This window comes from Geotrypetes seraphini, chromosome 6 (genome assembly GCF_902459505.1).
Source record: "Geotrypetes seraphini chromosome 6, aGeoSer1.1, whole genome shotgun sequence".
Taxonomy (NCBI): Eukaryota; Metazoa; Chordata; class Amphibia; order Gymnophiona; family Dermophiidae; genus Geotrypetes; species Geotrypetes seraphini.
The window spans coordinates 15,304,799-15,320,874 of NC_047089.1; the positions used below are offsets into that span (position 1 = coordinate 15,304,799).

The window sequence follows — 16,076 nt, forward strand, 5'->3', positions numbered from 1 at the left end:
AGCTCCAGAGTGTTCCCTGCCGCTGCGTTCTAAAATAGAATCCGGCCACGGATCCCACACCACAGCGGCAGGGAACACGAAACTCTAAGTGCGCATGCGGCGCTTAGAGTTTTATTATATAGGATATAGAGGTTGGTGAATAATTCTGTGTTTGCTGTATTGGAAAGGGAATGGGCCTTTCTGTGGTTACAATCAAAGCAGTTTACGTATCATATACAGGTCCTTATTTTGTCGCAGGGGCAATGGAGAGTGAACTTGCCCAGAGTCACAAGGAGATGCAGCGGGAAATTGAACCCGGTTCTCCAGATCCTGGGGCTTCTACAGTAACCACTAGGTGGCTACTCCACCCCATTGAATGTGTTTCAGGCCTGTTTACTGCTCCAACACCTTGTAAATGTGGTTCTGACTGGGACAGGTGTTTCTTTTTTTTATGTGTAGAATGCAAATCAGATCAAACTAGTATAGTCTGGTGTTTGACGTACTAAGACATGGATATGAGCAGGAGGGGAAACCCACAAAGTAAGCCTGAACCTTTTTTATTAGCCTAGTAAATTCCATTTGGGCTTCCAGCTCACTTAGAACTGGCCTCTTCTGGCTAATAAGCTTTCAAAATATGGCTTATTTTTTTAGTTGTTTTAGCTTTGGTCAATACAACACGTATAAATCAAAGACCCAAGCTTTATATACATTCCACAAGCTGTTTTTTAGTCTTAAACAATAGCCTCAGCCCCACCACTCCACTGCTATGTTAATTTACCATTGCGGGAAGAATTACGTGAGAGCTCATCATTGGCTGATTGTACTAATTTTTTAATGAAATTTACTTGTTTTTTTAAAAAACTTTCTTAATTTTTAAATAAATATTTTACTATACTAATGTACTTAGCTTTTTTTTTACTGCTGAGCCAACGTCTGGGAGTCAAACCCGACATGCCATGTTTCGCACTAAAAAGTGCTTTATCAAGGGTCTCCCTAAAATAATAAGAGGAAAACGGGCTGTTACAAACTACTCAAAACCGCCCCCTCTCCCCCTTCAAAAAACTTCTCAACTCGGTCATGGTGAGTACTTAAGATATTGCGAGTTGAGAAGTTTTTTGAAGGGGAAGAGGGGGCGGTTTTGAGTAGTTTGTAACAGCCCGTTTTCCTCTTATTATTTTAGGGAGACCCTTGATAAAGCACTTTTTAGTGTGAAACATGGCATGTCGGGTTTGACTCCCGGACGTTGGCTCAGCAGTAAAAAAAAAGCTAAGTACATTAGTATAGTAAAATATTTATTTAAAAATTAAGAAAGTTTTTAAAAAAACAAGTAAATTTCATTAAAAAATGAGTACAATCAGCCAATGATGAGCTCTCACGTAATTCTTCCCGCAATGGTAAATTAACATAGCGGTGGAGTGGTGGGGCTGAGGCTATTGTTTAAGACTAAAAAACAGCTTGTGGAATGTATATACAGCTTGGGTCTTTGATTTATACTCTTCTGGCTAATGGCATTCTGAATATTTCCCTGTGGCTCTGTGGGATTTTGTTGTGCGTTTCTTTTAAAATTTAATTTATTGTATCTTATTTTCATTTAACAAGTCAATTTGCTCAGCCTTTGCAGTGACAGTTCTCAGCTAGGGCTATTTATTTATTTTTTTTTTCAATTTTCTATACCATTGTCCCAGGGGAGCTCAGAACGGTTTATACTTCTCCTTCCGTATCAGCGGTTTCCGTATCTGCGGATTCGCTTATGCACGATTTTTCTGAAGCTGACTCCGCCCCCAAATGACATCATCATTAAAGTTCTTTTTCCTTTTACTGTACCGATAAAAAAGTGTATCGCTTACCATTCACTCTGAAATTCGCTGCTTCCATGCTTCCCAGTATGTACTGAGAAAACACTGCTTCCCAGCATGCCTGCCCAGAAATCGCTGTAGAAAAGTTATTCGCGGTTCCAGTAATAAAAACAGCCTAAGGTCCGCCCGCATCCCCCGTGAATACAGAGGGAGAAGTGTATTTATTCAGGTACTCAAGCATTTTTCCCTGTGTGTCCCGGCGGGCTCACAATCTATCTAATGCACCTGGGGCAATGGGGGGATTAAGTGACTTGCCCAGGGTCACAAGGAGCAGCGTGGGTTTGAACCCACAACCCCAGGGTGCTGAGGCTGTAGCTTTAACCACTGCGCCACACTCTCCCTGTGGTCTTCTATAGTTCATCTACTATGATTCTGGCCATTATCTGCAATAGACTCTCTTTCCCACCAGGAATTGCAAATGCTTCACACAGAGCAGGATTCAAACTCGGGTCCTTTACGTCAGCGGTTCCCAACCCTATCCTGGAGGACCACTAGGTCAGTCAGGTTTTCAGGATAGCTCTAATGAATATGCATGAGAGAGATCTGCATTTCATGGAGGTGCCAGGCATGCAAATCTGCTCCATGCATATGCATTAGGGCTATCCTGAAAACCCGACTGGCCTGGTGATCCTCCAGGACAGGGTTGGGAATCACTGCTTTACATGACAGCACATAGTTCTGCCTCTGAGCCACGTCAAAGCTACTAGTATAGAAATCAAAATTAACTATTAACTTGGCAGCCTTCCAACTCTACAAATGGGTTAGATTTTGATTTACGAGTAGAACAGTGTTTCCCAACCTTTTAAGGTCAAGGTACAATTACATAACCAAAACATATATCTTCTTTAGATCACTGAAAGCCCTACTAGCTTTTGTCTTTCCAAATTTAGAAACAAACGAGGGAGAAAGTAGACCGATTTCTTTTGTCGACACGCACAGGAGAAGGAAGAAGACTGGGGTTGTACAAGGCAAGCTTCTGACTTGCGTAATCTCAGCTGCCAAAAAGGAAACAAGAAAGTCGTATCCCACGCAAGCTCTCTTGTTATCCCAGTGCCACTGGAGGAAGAGGGGACAGGCCCCCCCGCACCCAGGCTCACTTGTAGCTGGGCCTCTGTACCGGGGGGGGGGGAGGGGGGGTTAGTGGTTGTTATCTTCCTAATGCAAATGTAATGTAATGTAATGTAATTTATTTCTTATATACCGCTACATCCGTTAGGTTCTAAGCGGTTTACAGAAAATATACATTAAGATTAGAAATAGGAAAGGTACTTGAAAAATTCCCTTACTGTCCCGAAGGCTCACAATCTAACTAAAGTACCTGGAGGGTAATAGAGAAGTGAAAAGTAGAGTTAGAGGAAAAATAAAAATAAAATAAACATTTTAACAAGATTTTAGTTTCCAGAAAAAGGGCTTCTTCAGGGAAGAGACTTGGCCGACAGTCCCAGGATGTCTATGTCTCCTCCCCTGCGATGTTCTCCCATCCATGCATTCCCTCCCAGACACACTGCCCGTGCCCCAGCCGCTCCAAGGAGGCTGCCCCAGATGAGGCCCACGGTGAATGCAGGATTCTCTCCTCTGCGGGAAAGCCGCCCGGAGCCGACAGTCGATCTTCATAGCGGCTTGCAGGGGGGGAAGAGATCACACTCTTGGTAGGATCGGGTCTGTGTTCTCTCGGTGGTTGTGGCTGGTCTCGTTGCTGCTTAAATGCTCGGTGTACATTGTTGAACTGATGAAATTGAGTGATCAGGCTTTTCTTTAGCTAATATCCTGCTTGTTTAAGTTAATATTCTATCTTCCGAATGTCATCTTTGCTGGTAATTAGATTTGTTTTGGTACTAGATTGAATGGTTTTCTCTTCTGCATCTTAATTGCTTCAGATGTTATACTTTTATTTTTTAAAAACTGTTATGAGAGGAAACTCAACATTTATAGAGGTCAAAGGTTTACTGAGATAGCAGATATCCCCTTATGCAAGTCCTGGTTGAATATAACTTCTGATGATCATCACATGCCCAGACAGCCCCAAATATTCAGTGCCAATGCCCGGATATGGCCTGGCATTGAGTGTCTGGGTCTAATAATGATCATCGTATAAAAAAAAAATCTGCATATTCAAACAAATGTACAAAACATTATACATCAAGAAAGATCATTAAGAACATAAGAATCGCCTTTCTGGGTCAGACCCAGTAGTCTGTTCTCACGGTGGCCAATCCAGGTCACTAGTACCTGGCCGAAACCCAAAGAGTAGCAGCATTCCAGCATCTCAAAGAATAGCAAGATTCCGGAACCCCAGAGCTGAGATTGTGATGTCATAATGCCTCAGAGCCAACCTCATCAGTGATGTTACAATGGCTTGATTGTTCTATATTTGTCACACATAAGAACATAAGAATAGCCTTACTGGGTCTGATCAATGGTCAATCAAGCCCAGTAGTCCGTTCTCATGGTGGCCAATCCAGGTCCCTAGTACCTGGCCAGAACCCAAGAAATAGCAACATTCCAGCATCTCAATGAATAGCAAGATTCCGGAACCCCAATGAGAGCAACATTCCAGAGCTGAGATTGTGATGTCATAATGCCTCATTCCAGAGCTGAGATTGTGATGTCATAATGCCTCATTCCACAGTGCCTCAGAGCCAACCTCAGTAGTAATGTTACAATGGCTTGAGTGTCCTATACTTGGCACACGTTAGCACATAAGAATAGCCTTATTGGGTCAGACCAATGGTCCATCAAGCCCAGTAGCCCGTTCTCATGGTGCCCAATCCAGGTCACTAGTACCTGGCCAAAACCCAAAGAGTAGCAACATTCCATGCTACCAATCCAGGGCAAACAGTGGCTTCCCCCATGTCTATCTCATTAACAGACTATGGACCTTTCCTCCAGGAATTTGTCCAAACCTTTCTTAAACAACCAAGAAAAAAAATAAGGTAACTTTTCAAGTGAGCAGCATATAATAGTGCTAGCTCAGATTATGTTTTTTATATTGTGTTTGTCCACTATGAATGCCAATATGACCTTTTAGGCTATGGCAACCTTCACTAGAGACAGATGTATGATGTCTATTGACTGTTGCTGGAACTTGGCTGAGGCTGTGTTCTTCATAACACATTTAGAGGGAGGGAGAGAGAGAGAGAGAGCATCTATTGTTTCATTACAGTGCACTGTTAATAAAGCTTATCGCGTAAAGGTGTGTTTCTGTCCTCAAAACCCCAAGACAATGAGTATTTTAAAGTCAGAGAATAGAAAGAATGACTCATTATTTATATTTCAGGAGGGATCTTTGCTTGGCTTGGGCGATTGTAAAGGACATTGTCATTTAATATACAAACAGAGATTATTAGCCTTGCTTTCTTTACACAGCCTCATTTTCTGTTGGTTTTCCCCTACCAGCAGGTCCTCCTTAATTTCAAGTTTTACCCTTCCATGGCCACTGTTAATGCGTGGAGTGGAATTGGGCAGGCACGAATCACTTGTTTTTCTTTTTCCAAAAGTATAAGGACTAAGAGGGGCACACGATGAAACTACTAAGTCAGACATTTAGAACAGACCAATTAAAATATTTTTTTCACATGACAAATAATTAAGCTTTGGAATTTGTTGCTGGAGAACGTGGTAAAAGTGGTTAGCGTAGCGGGGTTTTGGCCAGGTATTGGGACCTGGGTTGGCCACTGTTGGAAACAGGGTACTGGGCTCGATGGACCTTCGGTTTGTCCCATAACTGCTTTTTTTTTTTTTTTTTTTTTGTATGTATTCCTTGTTTTCATCCTGCTTCTCTGATTTCCGTTTCCTTCAGGAAATATGCGATGATCCTCATCTCTTTGTGGATGGCATCAGCTCTCATGACTTGCACCAGGGCCAGGTTGGAAACTGCTGGTTTGTTGCGGCCTGCTCCTCCCTGGCCTCCAGGGAAGCTCTGTGGCAGAAGGTAAGGAAGTGGTTGCTTGGCACACCCACTGCCATCAAAATAAGCTCTTTCTTATTTCCTCCATAGTAAATTTAGTGGTTATATATCGGGGTGATTGTTTTCAGTTCTGGAACCTGAGTTTGTCCAACAACCCAGAAATTAGGAGGCAGAGGCAGCTCTTTCACTCTTGTTCAGCTGTGAGAGACTTGGACCAAATCGACCAAATATTAACACCCCCTTTCCCACTCCCCAGTTTTTATTCAAGTCAACCTTTTTTCCTCCTTTTTTGGGGGGGGGGATAGGTTACCTCGGCTTATATTCGGGTCGGTTTATATTCGAGTATATGTGTTATATAGACCTGGTAGAATGCTGTATTCACAGGTCCAGATTTTAAGTTGTTTTCTCTAAGATAGAAGGCCCAGTTCCATGTACAGTACATTTGATTACATTCTGTTGTACCCATTATAAATCTTCTCTTGGAGTGACAGATCCAGCAGGAGTGTCTGGGTAGAAACTTCACTAGTTATTTATGTCGGTTAATTTGGAAGTGTCCCGCATGATCACAGCTTTTGGTCTGCACGTGAAAGGGCATTTGCTATATCTGACCTGAGATTTCCAGCTAATGCCTGTTGACTGCCATTTACCCTGATCGTGAATTCAGTAATTGATTCATATTTCTTGGAATCTAGGCAGTGAGGATGATCCCCGATGCCGCCTGAGGCTGGATTTCCGTATTCCAGAGGCCATTTGCATTTTGTCCCAGCGCCAGTTGACCAAAGTGTCTTATCTCCATTGACTTGTCATCCATATCGATGACCCTTGAAGAGAATGAGTTTGTGGTTTTGCAGATCTGCTTTTTCTTTATAATTATAGATAACTTTTCTCCCATGATTTTTCTTTTGAACATAGCAGTGGAACGTTTGTGGATTTATTTATTTATTTATTTATTTAATCTTGGGATTTGTTTTCATTTCTCATCTCAAGAAACTAGAAAAGAAAAGTTATTTCAATAGAGGATTCATCCCAAAGTAGTGAAAGCTACTTTCTGAAATGTGCATCTCTGTATAACCGTGCTGCTCTCATAAACCACCTTGATTTTTTTTTTGGGGGGGGGGGAAAAGGCTGGCAAAATTGCTTTAGAAGGATGAGAAATATTCAGTAATCTTTTGGATGTGAACATGGGTCTCTCGGTGGTTGTTAGGTTATCTGCTCACTAACCCCCCCTTTTATGAAGCCTTGTTAGGCTTTTTTATTTTCGGCTGCGGCGGTAAAAACTCTGATGCTCATACCGCTGCAGCCGGCGATAAAAAAAAAAAGCCTAACGCAGCTTCATATTTTAAAAATCAAAAGAATATCTATTAGGAAGGTTTTTATAAAAACAATAAATAAAGGGTGACTTAAAAGTAGCAAAAAGAAAAATAAATAATGTACTTTTGCCAGCTATAGACTGTTGAGGGTTTTTTTTTCTTTCTATATTTTGAGTCAAGTTTAACTTTTTACATCTTCTTGCACTATTACGGTTGAATAACAAGGAAGTCGTGAGGAGGAGACGTCAATGATTCAGCCACGGGTGTGCAGTTCAAAGTTCACTTTATCGATAGTAGCACTGCGAGGACTCGAAGGCGCGACACTGACAGTGTTTTGGCATCTAGGCCTTTGTCAAGAGTCTATTGAGCCGAGACAAGTTAAAAACAATAGTACATAATATAAACTAATAAAATCATAACTATAAAATCACATCAAGCAAAAAAAAAAACCAAAAACACTTCTCCCTCGTTATTCGTGGGGAATAGGGGCAGAGCCGGACCGCGAATGGCAAAAAACCGCGAATATCCGGCTCTGACCCACCCCCACCTCCCTTCCACCTTCCCCTGGCATCCCTGCCTTACCTGGTGGTCTAGCTGTTTTTTGGGGCAGGAGCGATCTTCCTACGCTCCTGCCCCGTGCAGATAGCCATTAAGAAATGGCTGTGGGGAGTTCCCGTGGTCTCTCGAGAGACTACGGGGCTAGGGTGGGATTGGGGGTGAGATTAGGACATTACAGGGCAGGGATGGGTGGAACTGGGCAGGCCTGGGGGGCAGGTCAAGGGGGTTCAGATTGAAAAATCTGGCAACCCTACTACAACAACATAAACAACCCAGTGTCCTTATTTCCCATCTGAAGAGCTAAGGGAGAAAAACTTCACACAAACACATTCTCTGGAATGAGAGGGCACAGGATGAAGTTAAGAGGTGATAGGCTCAGGAGTAATCTAAGGAAATACTTTGATAGATGCGTGGAACAGTCTCCCAGAAGAGGTGGTGAAGACAGAGAGACTGTCTGAATTCAAGAAAGCCTGGGATAGGCACGTGGGATCTCTTGGAGAGAGAAAGAGATAATGGTTACTGTGGATGGGCAGACCGGATGGGCCATTTAGCCTTTATCTGCTAATGTTCTATAATCATAAAGCTCTATGACCTCACAATGCAAGTGTAAAGAGCCTTAGCCTATAGGAAGAGGAGATGCAAATGTTAAGAGCCTTAGCCAATAGGGAGAGGAGGAGATGGCGGATGCTGCAAATGGATAGACTGGATGGGCCATTTGGCCTTTATCTGCCATCATGTTTCTATAACCATAAAGCTCTATGACCTCACAATGCAGGTGTAAAGAGCCTTAGCCTATAGGAAGAGGAGATGCAAATGTTAAGAGCCTTAGCCAATAGGGAGAGGAGGAGATGGCGGATGCTGCAAATGGATAGACTGGATGGGCCATTTGGCCTTTATCTGCCATCATGTTTCTATAACCATAAAGCTCTATGACCTCACAATGCAGGTGTAAAGAGCCTTAGCCTATAGGAAGAGGAGATGCAAATGTTAAGAGCCTTAGCCAATAGGGAGAGGAGAAGATATTTGAAACTGCGTATGGGCAGATTGAATGGGCCATTTGGCCTTAATCTGCCATCATGTTTCTATGTTTTCTATGATTATTGTAAAAAAAAAAAAAAAAAAATATTCACAAAGGCTTTCTGAAGGCAGGATCTGGTCAGTTTAAAGGCAACTGAATTTTCAGACCTTGTCTCAAAGATTCTCTGCATGCCTTGTGCCTTTTTATTAGAATTCAGATCAAAATTGCACAAGTTGCTATCAATCAACATGTCATTCGACACAATATCTCACAAGAAATTGCACCCTCCAAAATACAGGACAAAAAAGTCACCTTTCTTTACAAAAAGGGAGAAAAGACCTCAGTGTCTAATAGGGGCTCTTTAACCCTTTCAGGACCAAGGGACATATTTGTCCCATAACTTTAAAATCCTATAAATTTTGATTGGGATAGTCTACAGTTCTAAATTTGATATGTACGGATTCCATATGATACTGCCTTTATGTAAACAAACTGGTTCCGACATTCATTCATTAGCGTCGTTGCTAGATTGACGAGAAGATTCACTTGCCACACTGTCCATAAGCCAGAAGTGTGATTTTTTTAAATAAAAATAAAGATATTTCACAAAAAAAATCAATTTTTTGGCATCTGCAAGCCCTTTTTACCATAAAAATGTCGTCAAAACCACAAAAATTGGCCTACGATCCTTATGGTCCTGAAAGGGTTAAGCTTCCCATATAGACAGGCTAGTTTTAAACAGAATTTAATCCTAGCAGACACATCCTTGGTCAGAAAAACTCCCAATTTTCTAATAGTTTTATATATTTTCTTATAGTTTTATATATTTTTTAAAACTTTTCTTCAAACAACAATTGTCAAAAATAGAAGTCACTTATCTGAGCACTTCGATATTCAGGTGTAGTCCTGGAGTAAAGCAAGCAGGAAAAACTGCTCTATGGAAAAAAAGCTATCAGTCAAAACATTCTTCCAAAATATCCAACAGGGGCCCCCTGTTTCGCAACAAAATGCTTCGTCAGGGATTTGAGCGATCACACACCCGCTTCCACTCCTGTCGACACAATATGTCACCTGATACAATACATCATTAATTCTCATTGCCATCATCAGCCCATTTTCATGTCGACAAAAAACAATTACCATACAAGACAAAACATAGGCACCAGGATGCGATGACGCTCTGTAAATCCATCCCTATGACATTACATAATAAAGCATATACAGTTCTCTGCATCTAAAGGCCGTTTCCTTTCTTAGTTCTCTGTATCTTAAGTTTCTAAAGGCAAATCTCAATTCTCTCTCTCTTTCTACGCTGCTTGATAACTAATAACCTTTGCTCTCTCTAATTTTTACAAATGCCATGGATGTGTAATTTATAAACAAGCGGTCCTAACAGGGACGATCAAGGCTGGCTGCACTTTTCTCATCGGAGCCACAGAGGAATGAACTCTATTCTCATGCCTAACATTTCGCAGTGAAGCAAAACCCTGCTGTCACAAATCTTTTATATGTATATATTTTCTGAAGGGGCTGTTGTTAAAATGAAGGCACAAGTTTGCTGATTTGTCGCTTCAGGCAACAAGACTAGCGTAAGCAGTGAAAGAGGTTTTTGCTTGTTGTGATTTGCAGTTCACCACCCGTACCATTTGTAAAAGCTTGATCCGTTCGTACGCCTTCAAGCAGGATGAAAGCCTTTCGTAATGGGCCATATATTCATGTGGAAATGTGGTGTTTTTTTTTTTTGCTGCTGTGTGCCATGAATCTTAAAGCACTTGGAAGGCCTTGCTAAGTGCTTAATAAATGGATTTTGTGTTCTGTTGTAGTCGGGAGCTATCTTTCAGCTATGCTGAAAAGGATTTAGAAAAGCAGTTCTAAAAAAAAAAAAACCTGGCACCTAGAAGTACGTGTCACGTGCACCAAAGGTGCTACTAATTGACAGATGCCTATATGGACTAGGTCAGGGGTGTCCAACCTTTTGGCTTCACTGGGCCGCATTGGCCGAAAAAAATGTTTCTGGGGCTACACAAACATGCAAACGCTGCAGTAAAACACAGGAGGGAGCCGGCAAGACGGTAAACACCCAGGGGCAGCAAAGGAAAACACTGCACCGCCCTCGACCGGGGCCACACAAAATACTTCACTGGGCCGCATGCGGCCCTCGGGCCGCAGGTTGGACACCCCTGGACTAGGTGCTATTCCTATAAGGGGCGTACACATGGGTCATCCATCGGCATGTCTCCCAGTTAATCCCACTGGCATAGCGAGGGTGGGAGGCACCTGGGGTGGTAATGGCCCCGCGCTCCACTTCCCCCTCCCCTCCCGCGTACCAGTTTAGTTTCCCTGGCCTGAGCAGCATCTCCAACTTGCTGCCCGTGCCGTCTCTTCCTCCGATGTCACTTCAGATTCGCAGGACCTGGAAATAACGTCAGCGGAGAGCGCCAAGATGGAGCTGCCGCGTGCACCGGCAAAGAGCTAGAGGTGCGGCGGCGGGGAAACGAAGGTGCGCCTGCGGCGGGAGAGGAGTGGGAAAGGAGCAGGGGGAGGAGCGGTGCCGAAGGCCCCCCCCCTGGTGGTCCACCTCCCCTTACTATGCCAGTGGCCCCACCCATGAATATGCCCCTCCATCCCTTCGATGTGAGAGGATAGGCCTAAACGTGAGCCTGCAAATGCCAACGTGCCTTAGTATTCTATAACAGAGTCTTGGCGCCAAGGTGCCGCGCTGGAGTTGGCGCTAAGGGCTTGATTATATATTGTCCACCGAAAAAACAGGCACCAGCTAGTACACTTAGCGCCATCTATGGGAGAAGGCGTCTCTAGGTGTCCTAAATTTAGGTGTGCCCAGTTTATGCCGGGGTCTTTTTTTTTGCCTCAAATACCTGCGCCTAATTCACAAAGAGGCGCCTAACTCGAAAAAAATGCCCATAATCCACCCCCTAACCATGCCCACTTAAAGATAGGCTCTTTGGGCTAGGCAACTATTTTTATAGCATTGCGCCTACTAGAGAATGACACGGTGACAAAATTCATCACCGTTCCGTCCCCGCGGATAACCGCGGGAAACCATCTTCATGTCATTCTTTAAGGAGAGAGGGAAGAGTCAGAGTATGAATGGCCACAACCACTGACTCACAAGCTTTGCTTTGAAGAATGCTGGTGTCGAAGGACTGAGGTTGAAACAGACACTACAGAATGAGTCTCTGGTATCCAGAGCAGATATTGTGATGTCATAATGCCTCATTCCACCAGTGCCTAAGAACCAATCACATCAGTGATGTCACAATGGCTTCATTATCCTTGGCTCAAATAAAAATCAGAGTATGAATGGCCACAACCACTGACCCGCAAGCTTTGCTCTGAAGAATGCTGGTGTAGAAGGACAGAGGATGAAATAGACACTAGAAAATGACATGGGTTTATTTCCCGCGGTTATCCGCGGGGACAGGAACGGTGATGAATTTTGTCACCGTGTCATTCTCTAGCGCCTACCTTTCAGTTAAGTCCAATTGCAGCCAATTATGAGGTGTTAAGTGACAATTATCGGCACCAGTTAAACGTATTAATTAAGTTATTCGCCTACATTGGCTAGGTGTGCTGATGTAGGCGCCGAACTTTAGGCGGACTTTCTAGAATTTGCGAAATGCACCACATTGGGACATCCAAACTGCCACCACAGTGTCCAGACTCCTTTGTCCTGCTGGCCATACCTCTCCCTAATCAACCTAGCGTCCTTCTAGCTTTCGCCGTCACCTTTGAAACCTGTTTGGCCTCCTTAAATCATCACATACAATCACGCCCAAGTCCCGCTCTTCTGTCGTTCATGATCATCAGCATCTTTCCTCCCCTCTCACCCATCCCCTTGTGCCTTCCCTCTGCAGCATCTTTCTATCCCTCCCTCCCATCCCCCATGCAGCAGAACCCTTGCCCAGCTTCTATCCTTCCCTCCCTCCCATCCCTCGTGCAGCAGAACCCTTGGGCACCCCCTCCCCTGCCGCGCAGCCGAACCCCTGCTGACCCTCCATCCATCCTTCCCTCCCATCCAAACCTCGTCAACTGCGAGCCTTACATACCTCCCTCCAGAGCAGCATCAGGCCGGCAGCACTCTAAACAGGCTGCTTTGCGGCCTTCTCTCGTTGGGGCCTTCCGTGTACCGTGTTACTGATGACATCCCTGACGAGTGAAGATCGCAACAAAAATGGTTAAGGGGCAGGGGTTTTTGACGTACAGTGAGAGATTAGAGAAACTGGGCCTCTTCTCCCTTGAAAAGAGGAGACTGAGAGGGGACATGATCGAAACATTCAAGATAATGAAGGGAATAGACTTAGTAGATAAGGACAGGTTGTTCACCCTCTCCAAGGTGTATTGTTGTAATCCTGAAATATAAAGGTGTATTGTTGTAATCCTGAAATATAAAATTTGATACAGAATGTAACCCGTTAAATATAGTGTTCCTAATGTTTCATGATTGTAAGTTTTTGTAATTATGTAAGTTTATTTGTCTATGTAATACCTACCCCAAGTTTTTTATTCACTTGTTATTGTTTGTATATCGCCTAGAATGTAGATTAGGCGATTAATCAAATTACATAATAAACTTGATAAACTTGACTAAAGTTAAAAGGGGATAGATTCCGTACAAACGTAAGGAAGTTCTTCTTCACCCAGAGAGTGGTAGACGACTGGAACGCTCTTCCGGAATCTATTCTAGGGGAAAACACCCTCCAGGGATTCAAGACACAGTTGGACAAGTTCCTGCTAAAACGTACGCAGGTGAGGCTGGACTCATTTAGAGCACTGGTCTTTGACCTGGGGGGCCGCCGCTTGAGCGGACTGCTGGGCATGATGGACCACTGGTCCGACCCAGCAGCGGTAATTCTTATGTTCTTAAGAAGTTTTGTAAACCGCATAGAACTTTTGTTGGTTATACGAACTAAAAATCTGGTGGTGTTATGTTAAAAGTGTACCCTCATGTCTCATGTTGGGCTATACTTTTCGCTCTGAATGCTCGAGAAGAACTTTTTAACCAAGCCAGGTTTAATTTCTGACCTCTTCCTGTCTATTAGTTTCGCTATGTCAACTCTAGTTTAAAAAAAAACCCTAGCAAAGCAGAAGAGTGGAAGAAAACCTGCGTCTGAGACCTTCAGATAGACATCCCTAGGCAGCTGTTCATTCTGTACTGGGGACATATATATATATATATATATATATATACATATATATCAAGATTGTTCCCCCTCCAACCATGCATTCTTCATTAGCTTGAAAACACTACTCTTTGGGCTAAGATTCAGTCTGCGTTCTTCTCTTTTTTTTTCTTAATGAAACTCTTTGGAAATTGTTTTGCTGCTGGCCCGGCTCTCGCCCCCACCGCTGTCCTCGGAGACTGGAGGCAAACAGAAGTTGGGCAGGCATTAGAGAGCTCATTATTTCCTGTCTAATTGCGGAGCTCTAACACCCTGCCTCCATTCCTCCCGGGGATTTTTTACTTGTGTTTATGGTTAAGCCATTATTTTCCAAGCCCTCAAGTCCCAGAAGCTGTAAACTGCGTAAACTGCCCTGTCTCTTGCATCCTATTTTTTAAAATGATTTTTTTGTCTTTTTTTGGCGTGTTTTCCAGTAATGGGACAGGCTGTGTGACCTTTTCCGTTCAGTAAACACGCAAGCTTGTGGCAGTGTCAAGGCCATTAAACCCAAAGTGACATGTCAAAATCTGATGCCAAGCACAGAGAGATTTAGAAACAGCTTTCAGGACACTTTCTTGTTGCAAATTTAGACGTTTTATCTTAATATTTCTCAAAGTGCTGCTCTGGCAAGTTTAGCGAGCCTATCACCACTATTTCTAAACTCTCCTGTATACAGACAGGATATTAAAGGAACTTTTGGATAATGGGACGTGAGCACAGATCTCTCTGCCCTTTAGTTCATCTTCCAAACCATAAGAGCCCCAGCAGAAAAATCTTGGAACCCAGGTCTCCCAGAGAGGGTACAAACGACTAGAGGACTGGGCTTCAGGGTTTATATTCTTCCTGGCTGATTTTGTTCTTGTATTTTTAAAGTAGTTTGAACACAGGGTCTTCCATCTCATTGTCGTTGGATAACGGAGACAATTTATCTTTGTTAAAATTGGATCCAAACATGAGTATCGTGCATATTTTTCACGCCAGCGTTCCTAGCTGAGGCGAGGAGTGGTCTAGAGGTTAGAGCAGAGGTGCCCAATACGTCGATCGCAATCGACCGGTAGATCAGGAAGGCAACGTGAGTCGATCGCGGAGTCCATCCCGGGCTCCATGATAGACTCGTGTTGCCGTCCCGATCAGCCTTCCTCTCCCTGACGTCTCCACCGCAGCCACAAGCACTCCCTACAGAAGCATCAGACCTACCAGCATTCCTCTCCCCAACGTCAATTCTGATGTCGGAGAGGAAGTTATGGGCCAGCCAATCGCTGCCTGGCTGGCCCGGAACTTCCTCTCCGATGTCAGAATTGACATCGGCGAGTGAAATGCTGGTCAGCACGACGCTTCTGCAGGGAGAGCATGGGGCGGCGGTGGCTTGGGGACCTGTTCCTCGATTGTGGCAGCGGCGGCAAACCTAGTGGCTTGGGGGAGGGCAGGGAGAAAGAAAGAAAGAAAGAAAGAAAGGGGGCAGGCAGGGAGACAGAAAGAAGGGAGGGGAGGGATACAAAGAAAGAAGGGAAACAGAAAGAAAGGGGGAAAAGGGAGGCAGGGAGACAGAAAAAAGAGGGGGGCGGGGAGACAAATAAGGGAAACAGAAAGAAAGGGGGCATGGAGAGAGAGAGAGAAAGAAAGGGAGGCAGGGAGACAGAAAAAAAGAAGGGAGAAAGAAAGAAAAAGTTGGGGGAGAGAATGAGGTCTGGAGGAGAGGAAGCATACAGGAGGCTGAAAGAAGGGAAGAAATATTGGATGCACAGTCGGAAGAAAGTGCAACCAGAGACTCATGAAATCACCAGACAACAAAAGTAAGAAAAATGATTTTATTTTTAATTTAGTGATCAAAATGTGTCCGTTTTGAGAATTTATATCTGCTGTCTATATTTTGCAATGTGGCTCCCCTTTACTTAACCGCAATAGCGTTTTTTAGCACAGGGAGCCTATGAGCGTCGAGAGCAGCGCAGGGCATTCAGCGCAGCTCCCTGCGCTAAAAACTGCTATCGTGGTTTAGTAAAAAGGGAGGGGGTATATTTTGTCTATTTTTGTATGGTTGTTACTGAGGTGACATTGCATAGAGTCATCTGCCTTGACCTCTTTGAAAACCCCCCCGGAATATGAATGATAATTAACATTTTCTCTGCCTTTCAGTGTGCTTTTGTGTTTTTAAAAAAATTTTATGTTTGGTAGATCATTTTGACTTGGTCATTTTAAAAGTAGATCGCAAGCCCAAAAAGTGTGGGCTCCCCTGGGTTAGAGCTACAGCCCCATGCTGTTCTTTGTGAC

The 16,076-nt window shown here is 43.7% G+C and overlaps 1 protein-coding gene across 1 annotated transcript in view; it reads left to right on the forward strand.

Moving 5' to 3' along the window:
* Positions 1 to 16,076, forward strand: part of CAPN5 (calpain 5) — a 190,939-nt gene that overhangs the window by 95,002 nt on the left and 79,861 nt on the right. The window contains exon 3 of the mRNA XM_033950615.1: positions 5,635 to 5,766. Coding sequence (XP_033806506.1) covers positions 5,635 to 5,766 — 132 coding nt within the window. The remainder of the gene's footprint in view (positions 1 to 5,634; positions 5,767 to 16,076) is intronic.